Source organism: Penicillium atrosanguineum (assembly GCF_028827265.1).
Source record: "Penicillium atrosanguineum strain IBT 20685 chromosome Unknown utg000004l_segment0_segment0, whole genome shotgun sequence".
Taxonomy (NCBI): Eukaryota; Fungi; Ascomycota; class Eurotiomycetes; order Eurotiales; family Aspergillaceae; genus Penicillium; species Penicillium atrosanguineum.
This window is the reverse complement of record NW_026623136.1, coordinates 1,696,343-1,712,000: the sequence shown is the minus strand read 5'-3', so window position 1 is coordinate 1,712,000 and position 15,658 is coordinate 1,696,343. Positions and strand designations below refer to the sequence as shown.

The 15,658-nt window shown below is 48.1% G+C and overlaps 7 protein-coding genes across 7 annotated transcripts; 2 read left to right on the top strand and 5 right to left on the bottom strand.

Annotated features, from left to right (window-relative positions):
* Positions 1–240: 240 nt before the first annotated feature.
* N7443_005966 (uncharacterized protein) lies at positions 241–1,860 on the bottom strand (the record flags this gene model as incomplete). Its single annotated transcript, XM_056886022.1, has 4 exons — positions 241–884; positions 947–1,227; positions 1,282–1,650; positions 1,712–1,860. The coding sequence occupies 4 exons, from the start codon at positions 1,858–1,860 to the stop codon at positions 241–243; spliced, it is 1,443 nt and encodes a 480-aa protein (XP_056741470.1).
* Positions 1,861–2,218: 358 nt separating this feature from the next.
* N7443_005965 (uncharacterized protein) lies at positions 2,219–4,129 on the top strand (the record flags this gene model as incomplete). The annotated part of the gene is made up of 1 exon (XM_056886021.1): positions 2,219–4,129. The coding sequence occupies one exon, from the start codon at positions 2,219–2,221 to the stop codon at positions 4,127–4,129; it is 1,911 nt and encodes a 636-aa protein (XP_056741469.1).
* A 26-nt stretch (positions 4,130–4,155) lies between these two features.
* N7443_005964 (Gfo/Idh/MocA family protein) lies at positions 4,156–5,262 on the bottom strand (the record flags this gene model as incomplete). Its single annotated transcript, XM_056886020.1, has 1 exon — positions 4,156–5,262. The coding sequence occupies one exon, from the start codon at positions 5,260–5,262 to the stop codon at positions 4,156–4,158; it is 1,107 nt and encodes a 368-aa protein (XP_056741468.1).
* A 494-nt stretch (positions 5,263–5,756) lies between these two features.
* N7443_005963 (SDR family NAD(P)-dependent oxidoreductase) lies at positions 5,757–6,844 on the bottom strand (the record flags this gene model as incomplete). The annotated part of the gene is made up of 5 exons (XM_056886019.1): positions 5,757–5,807; positions 5,859–5,907; positions 5,974–6,443; positions 6,498–6,511; positions 6,571–6,844. 5 exons carry the CDS (start codon positions 6,842–6,844, stop codon positions 5,757–5,759), a joined length of 858 nt encoding a protein of 285 aa, XP_056741467.1.
* Positions 6,845–7,530: 686 nt separating this feature from the next.
* Positions 7,531–9,468, bottom strand: N7443_005962 (putative MFS multidrug transporter; the record flags this gene model as incomplete). Its single annotated transcript, XM_056886018.1, has 3 exons — positions 7,531–8,439; positions 8,496–8,742; positions 8,789–9,468. 3 exons carry the CDS (start codon positions 9,466–9,468, stop codon positions 7,531–7,533), a joined length of 1,836 nt encoding a protein of 611 aa, XP_056741466.1.
* An 806-nt stretch (positions 9,469–10,274) lies between these two features.
* On the bottom strand, positions 10,275–11,682 carry N7443_005961 (uncharacterized protein; the record flags this gene model as incomplete). The annotated part of the gene is made up of 4 exons (XM_056886017.1): positions 10,275–11,336; positions 11,403–11,431; positions 11,492–11,535; positions 11,594–11,682. 4 exons carry the CDS (start codon positions 11,680–11,682, stop codon positions 10,275–10,277), a joined length of 1,224 nt encoding a protein of 407 aa, XP_056741465.1.
* A 2,707-nt stretch (positions 11,683–14,389) lies between these two features.
* Positions 14,390–15,565, top strand: N7443_005960 (uncharacterized protein; the record flags this gene model as incomplete). The annotated part of the gene is made up of 1 exon (XM_056886016.1): positions 14,390–15,565. The coding sequence occupies one exon, from the start codon at positions 14,390–14,392 to the stop codon at positions 15,563–15,565; it is 1,176 nt and encodes a 391-aa protein (XP_056741464.1).
* Between the last annotated feature and the right edge of the window lie 93 nt (positions 15,566–15,658).

Below are 15,658 nucleotides of genomic sequence, written 5' to 3'. Positions count from 1 at the left end.
CGGCATGTCTTCCCCGCTTTGCTGGGGAGCTCGCTTACAGAGTTCAGGCTGTCACTAGGATCATTCCGAATCCAATCCAGCCACTATAGCTGAATTCTTATGGAGCCAACGATTTCCCACCAATCAAATAATCTATACAACTTTCCGATCACCAGATAACATGATAACATGATAACATAGTCAGGTTCACAAAAAGTGCCGAAGGTACACATAGCCTGAAACTAATACCCGTGAATACTTTCAAGGCCCCACTGCCTCTTCTGTCGGTCCTTTCACGTATTCAGTTTCGTCCTCATTACCAGCATGCGCTGGAAGATCTTCGATTTTCCACATAAATGGCAAAGCCCAGATAAGCGAGAAAACCACAATTGACCAGTCGATTGCGAACTCGATGTTGTAGTTCGTCTTATCGGAGTTCACTTTGGATGCTATCGCGCCACCGACGGCTTCCATACACTTGAACGCACCCACATAGCGCGCGGCCTGTTCGGGAGATTCGTGTGACAGATAGCCGATGGTCCAATAGACAAGGGTCTGCCATACTGCATCAAAGCAACCATAGAAAAAGTAGAGGAGGAACGGACCGGCATACTTAGTTCCTGAGGTAATCAAGTCCATCTCGTTAAGAGGATAGTAATCGCTGTTAGGGCCTCTCCTAAGCTGCGCAGCGAGGCCACCTGCCCATACGATCATGGAGATAAGAGCCGTGATTCCGAATCCCCAAATTCCACGCTGACGGCGGTTCATCGATCTGTTATCGAGGAAGAGGCCGAAAACATAACTTGAACCCATTTGCGCCAGCCAATACATCGCGCCATTAAAACTACGGGTTCGGATAGTAAATAGCTTAGCGTTGAAAGTGTTTTGCTGATAGTTGTATGCGTCTCAAAGAGATGTTAGCTCGTCTTTCCATTTTCCCCTTCTCTCGGGAGTTATGTAGACTCACAGTTTGCCGTGATCCAAAATGGGATTAGAGAAACTACTCTCCAGTCCCTCAGAACTTTCAGCGTAGCCTTGAACTCATCCCATACTCGAGGCTTTCGATCAACTGCAGCACGAGAGTTGTCTTCGCGGATAACGTTATATGGCTTGAGTAGGCCGAGTGCACAGCTACAACCTACAGCCATGATGCACATAAACGCGATGTAGGTTCCATCAGACACGGTCCCTGATTTCGAGTGAAAGTTAAGGCCAAATGAGATCATCGATCCCAGGAATCCCCCAAGACTAAACAGATACGTGAGCAATCGGGAGCTATTCGTGTCGGTAACCCTTACTCACTTGAAAATGATCCAGAAAACACCAATCATTCTTCCCTGTTGTTGAGGTAGCGGATATCCAGTCATGATTGCGCCCTGTGAGATCCAAAGTAGGGATGCCCCGATACCCAATAAAGCGCTGCTGCCGATAACAAACCCCTGATTTCCTGTGTGGGTGTAGGCCAACAGCGAGCCAGCATAAAGCACGTAGGGCAGACCACCGATAAGTATGGTCCATTTTGGACCCAACAGATTCGTCAAAGCTGGCGCAACAAAAAGATTTCCGACTGCGCTGACTGATGAGAGAGCAATATGACCTTTGGCGGCAGTCGTTGTGTCGAGTTGGCCGCCTCCTCCAATGCCAGATAATGCGTTATACATCCCCGGGCAGCTGAAAACAAACTTCAATTTAGCCAGATGTAAACGAAAGTTCTTAGGCTCGAAAAACTCACCCAAACGCGACGAAACTGACGATTACCACCTGCCAGAATGGAGAATTGTATCGTGTGTAACATATTTTGTGAGACAGAGTTGCCATGTTACCGGTAGCGACCTCACTCGAGGTCTCTGTAGTATCGGCCTTCTTATCCTTGGTGCTCATTATGGCGAGAAGAAGAGTGGATATCGAGGTGGTAGCGTGCCTTCGTTTTCAAGTTTGAGGAATGGAGTGCTGTATTTGAATGTGAAGATTCGGCACCGACAACAACATTACCCCCGCATAATTTGCGGGATGCGATCCCTTGTTGCCGTTTTTGTGCCTTGCTTAAGCCTCGGGTGGAGTTTAGCCAATCCTAAGATGTGGTGGGTGTGAAAAATCCACAGGCGTCGATTACACCTTGCCCTCGTCCCCGCGGGAGGAGGTCTAAGCACAGCTATTACTGAACGAAATAAGAGAGACTACTTGGCATACCATGAATGCATCCGGCATTTGTGACTCAATCTTTTTACAGCCATACAACATGTATTGCCTAGCCCTTTTCATATTTTTGAATGTGTCCTTTTCGACCGCGATTAGCCTGGACTACACAAGTCTCCCTTCGCATCCCCGACTGATGTTCACAGAGGAGCGAGTGAATGCCGTGAACTCCATGAGGGAAAGCGATACTCTCTACGATAATATACTTACCTCTTTGCAGAGCACCGCAGATGCTGCGGTCGCTACTCCTTTATCGCTCACTTCCGCAACATCCTGGTCAAGTACCATTCGAATGAATGTTGGCGCCGTGGCCGGGACATATCGATTGACAAGCAACGAAACATACTCTACATGGGTCGCTGAGAGCATTTTGCTACTTTCAGGCCTCCCCGACTGGGACCCCTCCAACTTTCTGAACACTGCAGATATTGTAATGACAATTTCCATTGGCTATGACTGGGTCTATGAGACCCTATCAACTGACCAGAGAACCATGATTGAGCAAGCCATTATTTCCAAAGCTTTTACCCCGGCGCTAAACTCTTCGATAAATTCCTGGAGTGAACATACCAATAACTGGGCTCAAGTCACCAATGGATGCTTGATAATTGCGACCTTAGCGATTGGAGATACCAATTCAGCCATTGCTGATGAAATCCTCGACTTCACATTTCCCAAACTGAATGTTTCCTTAGAGCAGTATGGCCCAGACGGGGGATGGATTGAGGGATATTCATATGGTACCTACGCTGGGATATTTCTAGGTCTGACGATGGGATCTTTGGAAAGTGCACTTGGGAATGACTTGGGAATATCTAATCTCCCTGGAATGTCAAATCTGGGCGCCTGGTTAACACATGGGTTTGGCCAAACTGGAGGTTTTAGCTGGGCTGATGGCGCTTGGACATTCTCTAACGCAAATAGCTTGTGGAGCGTGGGATATTGGGCACAAAAGCTCTCTAGGCCTGAATGGCTGCAGGGTATGTTGTCTCGTTTTGACACCGGCGAGGCAGCAACCTTCCAAGCATTTGTTTTCTATAACTCCAGTCTCATGACCCCGAACGTCCTGTCTACCATGCCTCGATACGAGCAATTCGAAGGGGTAGCAGGAATGACCTACCGCACATCATGGGAGGATTCTAGCGGTTGGTTCTTTGGCTTCATGGGTGGCTTCAATGGTCGATCACATGGTCATCTGGATGCTGGCTCGTTTGTCATAGACTACAACGGCTATCGATGGGCAGAGTTGCTTGGCTCCGATAGCTATAGTCTGACGAACTATTTTGTTGGCTCTCGCCGCTGGACTTATTATCGATGTCGGACCGAAGGAGCAAACTCCCTGAGTATCTCAAATACAAAGCAAACAGCGTTGAGCTTCGCCAACCAAATCCCTTCAGCCAACAATTCACTCCGTTGGGTGGGCAGCTTTGATGACTCTAGCCGCTTCGGAGTTGCAAATTTGACAGAGGCCTATTCCAACGTGACTAACACTGTTTTCCGAGGAGTCGCATTCTTGAACAACTCCCAGTTACTTATCCGTGATGAGATTCTGGCACCCAAGGCTGTCGACATTGCAACTAGCTGGCACACGGTGGCTACGGTCAGCATCAGTAGCGACAAGCGAAGCGCTATGTTGACCCAAAGCGACACGGTTATGAAGCTCACAATAATGTCACCGTCTGACGCATACCTGGAGCTGGAAGATACAAATCCATGCAACGCCTACAGCTCTTGTTCAGAAGCAGAAAACAGCGGCATCTATAATTTGGCAGTCAGGCTTGGCAGTCTTACCACGGAAGCGAATATTACAACCATTCTCACGGAAAATGGGAGCAAGATCATCTCCTTTGATTTACCTCTGAATGAATGGTATTCTGCCTGTACGGAGGATTGCTGGCAGTCTGCGAACGTTGAAAACCCCTACTGGCTCGCAAAATCTGAGGTATATTACTAGAAGAGACATTTGTATTTGTTCAATGATTATTTTTCCACCTCAGTCCAACATCTAGTCCTTGCAGACTCATACAATGCTTGATAAAGAAGCAGCAATTTCTGCGCATTTTCTTCATCGCACCTTGCTACCTCGCAATTCGGATCTTCGACACGCTCGAAGAAACAATTCATTTGCTTCGAAAAGGCAGCTTTGAGCATGTCACCCTTCTGATGAACTGTCTCTGGATATAACGGATTTTGGCCTGCATTCCAACTCCCTTTAGCATCCTTCAGCATAAGATGACCACCAGGTACATCAAAGTTCAAATGTAAGGATCCTTGAACCCCGTACATATCCATGGTCCAGTCGACTAGGTATCCACTCGACTCCCAGGCCGTGAAATCAAGATGTACGTTTATTGTATCGTACTCCAGGATGGCCGAAGCAATGTCCTCGTAAGTGAGTGTTCCAATTGCCACTTTGGGATTGAGTTGCTTTCCTTCGAAAAGTCCCGGAACCCAAGAACATCCAACATGAGGCTTTTGTTCCGGTAACTTTCGTATAGAAGAGACCACTTGGTTTGGCAGACCAAACAAATCAACCACAGTCTCCACTACGTGCCCTCCGAGGCTGTAGAAAAAACCTCCGATGTTTTGATTGTTTGATTGCCAAGGTTCGGCCCCGGCACCTCCGGGACAACCGCCATGAAATCTGGCTTCGGTGATATGACCCAGAAGTGACTGGCTGATTACTTCCCGCGCGAACTCAACTGTTTCAAGATAATGCAGCTCCCATCCAATCTCAAAAACAAGCCCCCGAGCTTTAATTTCGGCTGCAAGAGGCCCGAACTGGTCGGGCTGAGCGGCACCAGGCTTCTCTACAAAGATTCCTTTAGCCCCATGGTCTATGGCCAATCGAATATATTCGGGATTCTCATGATCGCGGCCATGAATCATCGCGATATCGAAATCTAGGCTGAGCAGTTGCTTATGATCTGTGGAGCGTGGACAGTCGACATGTTCTTGCATTCGACTCGAGACTTCTGAATCACTATCGTAATATCCCAGAACCGTGATGTGATTTTGACGTAGGTAATCGATGCGATGAAAGATATGCGGATGGCTTGTTCCCAGAAGAATCACTTTCGGGTACATGACGAATGGAATGTTTGAAACTTAGGCTGGGAGTCACCCGGGCGGCTGTGCCCTGAGTTATAGGAAAGTTGACTCCACGGGAGTAGCATTCATCCCGCGCAACCCCACTTACTGTTACTCGCGCGACAAATAGCGCCATTTCCTCCATCCCAGCCAAGAAAGTAATCTAAGGGGCTCTAAAGACTTCAATCTCTTCGGCGTTTTTAAAAATTTAAATGAAAGTCTTTCCAGGCATCTTTTTGCTCCTCTCCAATGTATTATGCAAACCCGCCCCTTAAATATATCCGGGATGCTAAGGCATGGCCATCCTATTTGAATTGTGTGATTGTCGCCTTGGTCAGGCTTTGTAGTGGTGGGCCGATCGTTTGTGGGATTCATGAAAGCCATGCTTTCCAATTCAGTATTTTTCTAATTGATGAATGTAAGTTCAGATTTGGCTTAGACCCAGCATTGAATATTTTCTCTATGTGATCAATCACTCTGTTGCTTTATCTCTAATTAGGGTAAACCAAGGTTTTCGAGTAGCCTCCATCGACTAGATATGTCTATAGTAGGTTAGTCTTTATGTTGCGTGGATGGGCAGATTGGATACAAACTCCTCCAGTAGTGAAACCAGCCTCGGTGACAGACAAAAATTCGATCCATCTGTGCATTCGTCATCAACAAACAATACTTTCGACTTTTATGAAGTGGAAACATTTGAAAGCATACCTTGCGACATCATCTCCTTTCCCTATCCTACCAACTGGATGTGCGTCATGCAACGCTTGACTCTTCCCAGCTCCCCATTGAGGAGCATGTTCACTCTGAAAGTCTCTACTAAGATCTTCGCGAATTGTGTTCACATCTGGCAGGGCGCTTTCATCGCGTTCAGATCGAACGTCAACCATACCAGGGCTGATGGCATGAACTCGAATGTCTGGACCGAGACTGACAGACATTGCCATGGTAAGGCCTTCAATCCCCGCTTTCGAGGCTGTATATGCTTCACCATGTTTCCCTTGTTGCGTTGCGCGACAGCTGGAAAGATTGACAATTACACCCCCTCCGGGAGACTTCGCAAGGTATGGAATTGCTTGTTGAGATACACGATAAGTACCTACCAGATTCACTTGAAGAACATGCTCAAAGTCCGATGTTGGTACTTGGTCCATACGGATCCCAGCCCGCATATATTGGCTCTGGCTTTTGTAAGAAGTCATCCATAAAGTAACCGGAATTTGAAGTGAGCTTACATTGATTCCAGCATCTAAAGCCATACAAAGTCAGTTGAAACCAAGGATGGAATTGGGGGTTGGAGATCCATACTATTGATAAGAACATCAATTGACCCAAACTCATTTGCGCATTTTTTGATAGCATCGACGACTTGGGCGTGATTGGTGGTATCCATCAAAGCCCATTTGAAGTTTGATTGGAACTCAGGGCTAAGAGCCGATGGTAGGTGCTTCGTGCATGTATCGTCGAGAAAGGCGGAATTATAATCTGTTAGGAAGACCCGATATCCGCGCTCAAGCAAATAGCGAGCTGTGACTCGGCCAATCCCGCTCCCAGCACCAGTGATGAAAAAGACCTTCGGCATGATTTGATAGAATAATCTAGTAATTCTCTCCTAATCTTTACGACTGAGCAAAATCAAAGTGTATCGTGAGCGCGCTTTCGCCGGTAGGTTCATGCGGCTTAATTAGTGCGCATGCTTCCCCTCTTTCATCCCGCGGGCTTGCGCGGGATAAATGCTGACAACACAATGTGGCCTCGAAGTGGTATCGGCATGGCGGGGTAGCCTGCAGGGTAGGTAATCAATTTCAGGTGGTAGTCTACGTGCCGTGCTTGGAACGTCGCGCCAGATTCTGATTGTGAGCTTTCCTTTCGGCAAAAGCAAGAACATTTGAAGCTCTTCCCATGAGAGTGGAACAAAATCTTCTTGTTGACACCACTAGAGCAAATACACTACTTCGCTCTGAGGAACAAGTTCTCACATTCTTTTCAGCATATCACCATTCAGCACCCCATCCTTGTAGCACCATAGACCTCTAAAATCTTATTACTCATCCACTATCAATTCTAGCATCAAACACGAACGTACCCTAAGGAACCATCCTCTTAAGAACTGATTTTAAATCAGTACAGTTTCACGGGTACGTAGATGACGGCCTCCTATCTCTGTTCTCTAGTCAAGGAAGGGATGTATTTCTCTATCAGTAGTTCGTTTCACATCGATATATGGGTAAATCTAAAAGGTCATATATAAAAGCCATCAGCTACGCATCAATCTGTCTCCTCCTCCGGCTCCTGTTTTGGTCTTTCAATCCCCTTTCCTTCGTGAATGGTCCACAATACGAACCAACCAATGGTTGCCTCAACAGCAAGAGCCCACCATATAACGCCCACCATATTGTTAGCAAGACCAAGCCCCAAGCCCCAGCCACCAATGAAGGGGCCCAATGTCCGCGCGGCACTGGCTATACTCTGTGCAACTCCGTGCACGGTTCCCAGAATAGACGGATCGGTGACACAATTGTTAACCAATATAATAGCAGCAGGCAAAGCAAACGTGCGTGAAATTACCTGCAGTGATACAACAACAGTGAAACACGGCCACACAATCCACGGAACACGAGGAAGGACCACAAGGAAGGGCATAAGGAGGTATGCTATAGGCGAGAAAGGAAGAAATGTGCGGAATGAGGTGAGAGTTCCCAGCTTCCCTTGGATTCGAGGGTAGAGGAAAATTTGAAGAGGGAGGCCTACGACGCCGATGATAGCGGTGGCAAGACCGACCCGAGCGGATGGTAGACCGAGGCCTCCGCCGAAGTGGAAGAAGCCGTCGCGCGAGTTCTCGGGTGCGCGCGGAGTAGGTAAGAAGACGAATGTCATCGCGTTGAAGGCACTTGTATGGATGGCGAGGAGGAAATGCACAAGTAGTGTAAGCAAGACATTCTTTGTCCATATTTGTCGGAAACCTGGTCGCTTGTGGGGTCTAGGCATCGGCATCCGTGAGCGAGTGGGGCTAGATGGCGCAGACCATGTTCCCACGCTGCCCTCCATGTAGAGGGATTCATCGTCTGCATTGGTATCGAGACGGCGATAGTGTCGAGGCCGTCCTGAGCACAGATTGGCTATCTTCTTGCCAATTCTCCGGCCCCAGTCGACGCGATAGCGACTAGTCTCGTGCGTCTAGGTATTGGATTAGTATTTTTGATCTCATGGAGTCTCATTTTTATAGTACTCACCTCTTCAAGACCCAGAAAGACGGCCAGCAGAGAGGAGAATATGAATATAGCACTGAGTACATTCGGCAAAGCGTATGGCCAGTGCTTCATCCACCATACGCCATCTTTACCACCGATAATTGAGCCAGGGCCAAATAATTGGGGGAAGCTGTTGACAGGGTCTGCCAACGAGCCTCCCAAGATCGGGCCAATAATCACACCAATATTAAAGCACATGGGAAGTAAAAGGAACGCCCGGGATTGAAACCTGGGTTGTCAGCATCGGAGTGAACGTTGCATCTTTGATCACTTACTTTTTCTCAGCAATAATTTCTGCAATCATTGTCCTCATGACCCCTACGTTACTGTTCAACGCTCCTCCAAGCGTGCGGAAGATTGCAGCGGACACAAAGGACCGAGAGAAGCCAAAGCCCAGACATGAAATACAGGTTCCCATCAAGCCGATCAGAAGGACTCTCTTCCGGCCCATCCAACCAGCATCAGCGAGTCGTCCCCACCAGACAGCAGTAAGGAATTGTGCGGCGGTAAAAGTGCCTTGCAAAATGCCCGCTTGTGCCGAAATCTTCGAATCCGGTAAAGACGGATCAAACGACTTAAGCTGATAAAACATATAGGCCTGCAGCGAGGTCTGCGTAAGCGGCTCTGACAACCGTGCCAATGTCAAAATAGCCAGCTGTCCTTTCTTCGGCAAAGACTTCCATGTCACCGGCTTCTCCTCTTCTTGTGTATGATTAAGAAGACCATCATGGTCATCGTCGCTAACGTCCTCGTCCGCAGAGGGGAATCGTCGATGATTGATCAGCAAAGACGCAGGTTCCAACCTCGTCTGATCACGGTTTCCATCGAAGGGAGCCGTATCTATACTCTCGCCGCTATCACTCGACGGATCGGCATGTGGCGAGTGCATGCCCTGGGAAGGCAATCGAATGCCGGAATCGGGGCGGGATTGGCCCGCATGTGGAGAGGACCCCATCAGCCAAGAACTGGGGCACGCGACCGGGTGTAACTCAAGGTTGTCTCAGGGACAAGGGTCGTACAACGTGGAAAGGGTTGCTTCTGTCGTAGCATAGTATAATATATTGTAGGGTACAAGAAAGAAGGTGCTCAAGGGAAGACAAAGATGGGAAGTCGACGAAAACTCCGACACTGACACCATCGGCGGGTTCCCCACACGGGTTCGGTCAACACTGCGGAGTGCCGAGTTAACCGTTACCTATTTGCCACTTCAACCAACAGTTAACTGCTTTCGCTTTCTGGATTCGGCCGCAAAAAGAAAGTGAGGTGAATAGTCTACGGTACTAAAAAAAAGATAAGTGCACCGACCGGGATTCGAACCCGGGCCGCCACCTGTCACATATATGCATGGGAGGGAGGCATCGTAACCACTTGACCATCGGTGCCACTAAACAGCAGATGATTCTAGAGTTTCGTGTATTGTAGTAATCCAACGCATCCTATTTCGGCTTTGTTGTGCCTTCGGTTCCATGGCAGGCTGCCCGTCAAGTTTACAAATCATGCCCTCATGCAATTACCACCTCTTCACATTGTCAAAGAGCTATTTGATATTGTATTGCCTGTTGAAGTTGGAGACAATGGATTTCTAGCTACGTTGTCATCAAAAAGCCACAAAACTTCCGGGGTATAAAGAGTCATGGCTATAGATAGCACTGTGAAAGAAACACGCGGGGGTGTAGGAACAAATTCGAATCAAAGTACCAATTCAGAAAACTGACATCTGTCAAAGATAGCGCAACGATTATCATATCACTGTGCACAGAGTCAAACAGTCCTGTTGATGTGGTCTTGCGATTCCTTCAAAGGACTTTGCTGAAAAGGCGCAATCAGCTGCGGAGTAGCCAGCCTTGAATCTTCAATATCATTGCCCTGGCCTTTTTTTTTGTTCCAGTCGTCCATATTGTACTCTTCAGTCTCAGTCGCATAGTCATGTTCACCAGAAACCTGTGTGATGGCTTCTTGGCTAGAACGATGGGTATTGCCGTGGCGAGAGTGTCTTGCGGTTGGAACATTATTGGCATTCTTGCGACAAGGAGGCTTGAGCCTCTCGAGAGTACGAGAGATTGACGGACGCGATTGCGATTCGGACCCGGAGTACCCGCTATCCTTGTTTTGGTCGTTCGCGCGTCGGCCTCGGTTACTGTTGTAGGAGAAGGCTGTGAGGCCGAAAAGTTTTCGCAATAGTGGCCACCAGCACATCAAGTTTGCGACGTAGATTGCGGTACTGGCTTCACGGATGTACCAAATTTGATAGATTGTGGTGAGAGGCGAGGCGAAGTTAAAGTATTTATTGAGAATGGCGGCGATGATGGTGAAGAGACCTAGACTCATCACGCCGATTAGGACGACCTTTCTTGCCTTTTTGAGTTGGGCTTTGATAAGGAGTGGAATCGGGATAGCGAACATCACTGCATCTGATGAGATATTGAAGACGGCTTGCGTGATTGAGTATCGTTGGTATGTCGCGCATTGCATGTTCTCCACCGGCATAGCCCAATATTGTGAAAATGGTCGACAGTATACTGTGTAGTAACAGACCATGATGACGACGAAGCCGAGTGCGACGTATACAGTTAGGATCTTAATGTAAAGGTTCGAGCGCAGGTTTTGGGTAATCCTCCAGTAGAGAATCAACATGCATGTTTTGACACCCCATGTGGAGAACAGCATGCACTGCTCTAACCCGATAACGATCTTGCTTCCAAAAATTCGATCGTGGACTTGCTTTGGGTCTGCCAGCACTTCATCATAATCTTTCGGGTCCATTAGGTTTGTTGCGTAGCGAGAGGATATCTGAATCAAAACCAGTAGCGTAGTGTATATCATCTATTGGAATGTATCCTCGGTCAGCAAAAGTCAAAGCCTGTCATAATCAAGCAGCGTAACACTCACAAAGGTTCCCGTCATGACATAATCGTCCCCTTTTGTATCGAAGTTAGTGAATGCCGTTAATCGCGATCCGTGAGGTCCCAGACACGTACAAAATAAACGTTTGATGGATCCATTGGCGATGATACGTGAAATACTGGCACCAAGTTAGCCTGGCTTAGACATAGGCATAGATAGCTTTCTTCGAAACGTACATTCGCCCAAAGAAAATCACCACTCCTATGCTCCAGAAGATGATAGCCTCCACCAGCAGCTGATGCGGAGTCGGGGACACGTTCCCCATATTGCTGGGCGGAGCGCAAGACTCCGAAAATACAGTAGACCTCACGTCCTAAGGCTTGCAAAAGACTGCTCCATGAGCATCGCTGTCAAAAAAAAAATAGCGGAAGAATCAAAAGCGGAGCATGACGACAAGCATCCGGTCAGCGGCCATAGTCACACAATGGTATTGGGAGCCTGAGCAGATTTCAATTTTAGGCCACGGCTGAAAAAGAAAGATCGATCAACTCTTCATGATCGGTGAGCGCGAATAAGCTCAAGCCCATAGGGGAACTCAGCCCGCGCCAGCCGAGAGCAGGGCTGCAGCGTCATGCATCCCCGCCTGGAAAATGTCAGTTATGGGCTGGAGGCAAGTGACAAGCAAGGAGGGATGAGGATTGGACGCAAGGGAGAGACTCCAAGCACCCAGCCCGATCGGTGGCAGGTGGTCTTGGAATGTAGATCACAATGGGAGATGAATAATTTGGCGCGCTGAGCTTGTAAGAACGCTATCCCTGCTTTTATAGCCTCTTTTCTTGTGTTCTGAATACCTTGCGGCACGAAGCACTTTCTGAGTGATATTTCAATTTCAATACATTGATTGTGGGCGAACTTCAGGTAATGAGATGCAAATTCATGTAGGGCACTACCTCCAGGTGAGCAGAGGCTGGTGTAACCGCCGTCGCACATAGAGGGTCATGATTTGGTAGGGTCGATTTACTCCCCCGGAGCTCCAAGTCTGCACGATTGCGATAGCTGAAAGATCTGCAGCCCCTCGAATAGAAACAGATTGGATGACAGGTCAAATCTGGAGCGGGTACAAAAAGCTGCGCTGGCATATTTGATTGGGCTGGTCGGAGCATCGATCTGCAGGATGGTCCGAGCCAACTCTCAATAGCTCCTGAATCCTTGCTCTTAGACATCGACGGGATCCCCGTCTCAATGACTGTGGTGATTGCAGAATACTCTTGATTTCTAGTACAAGCCTGCGATATCAAGACTGTGTCCGACCGACTTTTGACGGTCGGGTGTTATCAACTCTGCCGCATTATTGAATGCGTTTCAACATGGACCGCACCAGTGATGACATAGGTGGGGGTAAATTAATCCAGCAGATCCCGTGCATATTCGCAGCATTGTCAACTATAGACTGGCGGCTGGTACTCCGTAGCCAATGATGTTCTTGACTAGACAGCGACTGTGGAGTTGCCGTTTAACTGTCAGGTTGAGAGGCCTTGCGCACTGGCCATCAATCCATTTAGGCTCGGGGATATGCTCGCTCCACCAGATTCTGCTGCATTGTAATAGAAAAGCGAATAATGGACAAAGATTATAAGTGAGATAGGTTGACTTCCTTCGAGGAGCTCCACAAGTGAAAGGGGGATTTCAAACAGCCCGGCGAAATAGGAGGGCAGTTTGATGTGCAAGAAGACCATCTACGACTACTTCAAGCAAGATATTTGGATCACCATCCGTGGCCATTTTCCTACTACTAAGCTGAAGTAAGTTGTTTGCGAGGTCAGCGCTGACCCTGTACTGTTCAGCATGGACTATCCCTATGAAACGGTTGAGAATGGATAGGGCTGGTGGGATGGGGATAGCAAGGCAACTCGGAACGCTGTCGGCTGAGTCGATGCGTATTTTGGTGATAAATGAAAGAAATTGCTGGGGCTGGAGTAGTTCCATGACTCGGAGACCCCGGTGAACCAAATCTATGGATGCTAGATTCCGTGTCTAGTCTGCAAGCTTGAAACCCGACGCTTTCTTCATGAAGTAAACGATTGGAGACCTTATTATGTACTTACACCTATTGAAAGAGATGGTGTAAAGGACAATCAAGCTCGTAGTACGTCAGGTGCTATGACAGCATCACGTTTCTAGGTTCGTTCAATTTAGGCAACTATTAGAGGTGATAAAGGATTCAGGGAACCAAGCATTTTGGCAATTCGGCAATTAAGTAACCCATCCAAGCAACAATCTATCTATTCCGCCCCGAGCACAGCTATTGAACTTTCATCAATTTCTCCTGTCTATCAAGCGAATGTATCATATGAAGGATCAGTGGTTAAACCATCCTTCACCGTCTTTCCTCGCGTAGCCCACTAGTTAGTCTTTGATAGCTGCGTCTCTCTCGCTCTTCCTTTCAGATATGTCTGCAATACTTGTAGCGTACGAATAGACAGTCGCTGCAGAAGCCTCATCTCCATAGGCCATATACGTCAATGCCTGCTCGCGTTTCGAATTAAAATCCATGTCATGCCCCGGTGTGCTTCAAGGCTTCCGTTACTGTGTGCAATGGTTACCATATATCCAGGTTTAATGAGCTCACCCTATTTTTACAATATCATGACTTTCTCGGAAGGCAAATCGCGTCACCGGTGATGTGACCTGTAGTCACAGCGCTTCTGAGTGATAGCTGATAGCTCCGGATACTATCTTACCGCTCTTGGGTCCACTCCGAGGAGTACGATATAACGGGCTAAATGGAGTGCGGACTACGGAGTCCCCACTTTAAGAACCAGCCACCTCTTTGGTTTTGATTCCAAGAATGGAGCGGGGAAGGGAGATAACGAAAATAAGGTACAGACCGTTGGACAAACTGGATCTGATTAGAGATTCCAAACCATCTTGTTGCTTTCCTAAAATCCAAGTATCAGTCCTAATCTTCCTCTAGATCCTTATCCGCGGCTTTTCCACTCCACTCGGTAATTCAAATCTTCGCGCTTACCACTATGGGGAGCACTGAAAACCTCACCTTCCAAGATGGAAAGACTCAAGCAGCAGAGCAGATTTCAGTCTCAAGCTCCTGGTGCGGTGCTGGGCCTGCGGCCTACGATTTTCGCACCGATACGATAACGACTCCAACTTTGTCCATGCTGAAGGCTATTGCTCAATCTACGTTGATGGACGACGCTTACCAAGAGGATCCGACGACGACTGATTTTGAGAAGTTCGTGGCCAGCCTAACAGGCAAGGAAGAAGGTCTCTTGGTCATGTCAGGAACGATGGGAAATCAGATTGCCCTGCGCTCCCTGTTGACACAACCACCACACGCCATTCTTTGCCATCATCAATCACACATCATTAAGTCTGAGGCAGGTGGTTGCTCTTCTCTATCGCAAGCGCACATGCAGCCTTGTGTCCCGGTCAATGGCCAGTACCTGACCCTTGAGGATATTAAACGAGATGCGGACATTCGCAATAATATTCACATCGCCCCGACTCGTGTCATATCACTGGAAAACACTCTCGCTGGTGTAATCACTCCTCTTGAAGAGGTCCGTCGGATATCTGAGTTCGCTCGCGCTAACGATATCAAGATGCACCTAGACGGAGCAAGAATTTGGGAGGCCGTGGCTGCTGGGGCCGGCTCGCTAGTCGATTATTTGGAGTGCTTTGATACGGCCCAGATGTGCCTTTCCAAAGGCCTGGCTGCCCCTGTTGGAAGCATCATAGTGGGTCCAAAGAACACTTTAGAGCACTGCCGATGGGTGAGAAAGAGTATTGGTGGGGGCATTCGACAGGCCGGGATCATCTCATCGGCGGCCCGTGTGGCGGTCGAGGAGAACTTCGGGAAAGGACCTAATGGCGAAGGTGGTCGACTGCGAGAGACACACAAGAAAGCCAAGTCTATCGAAAAGATGTGGGTTGGTCGCGGTGGTGCAACTAATCGACCGGTCCAAACAAACATGGTCTTGTTGGATCTGGCTTACAGCCGTATCACTGTTGACGAAATGATACGTGTGGGCAGAGAAGAAGGGATTAAGTTATTTGGTGGAAGGATCGTTGTCCACTGCCAGATTACCGATGAAGCCATCCTCCGACTGGAAAAGGTATTTGATCGCTTGTTATCATCCAAGGAGACGAGGGAAGAGGTAATTGGAGGGATTGAATCGGTCTATAGATAAGGAGGGTCCAGGAGACTTTCTAAGACATAGATAGAGCTACATGCTTCGCAGGGATTCAGTTTGTATCTCAGGGCAAATCATTCGCACATGAGC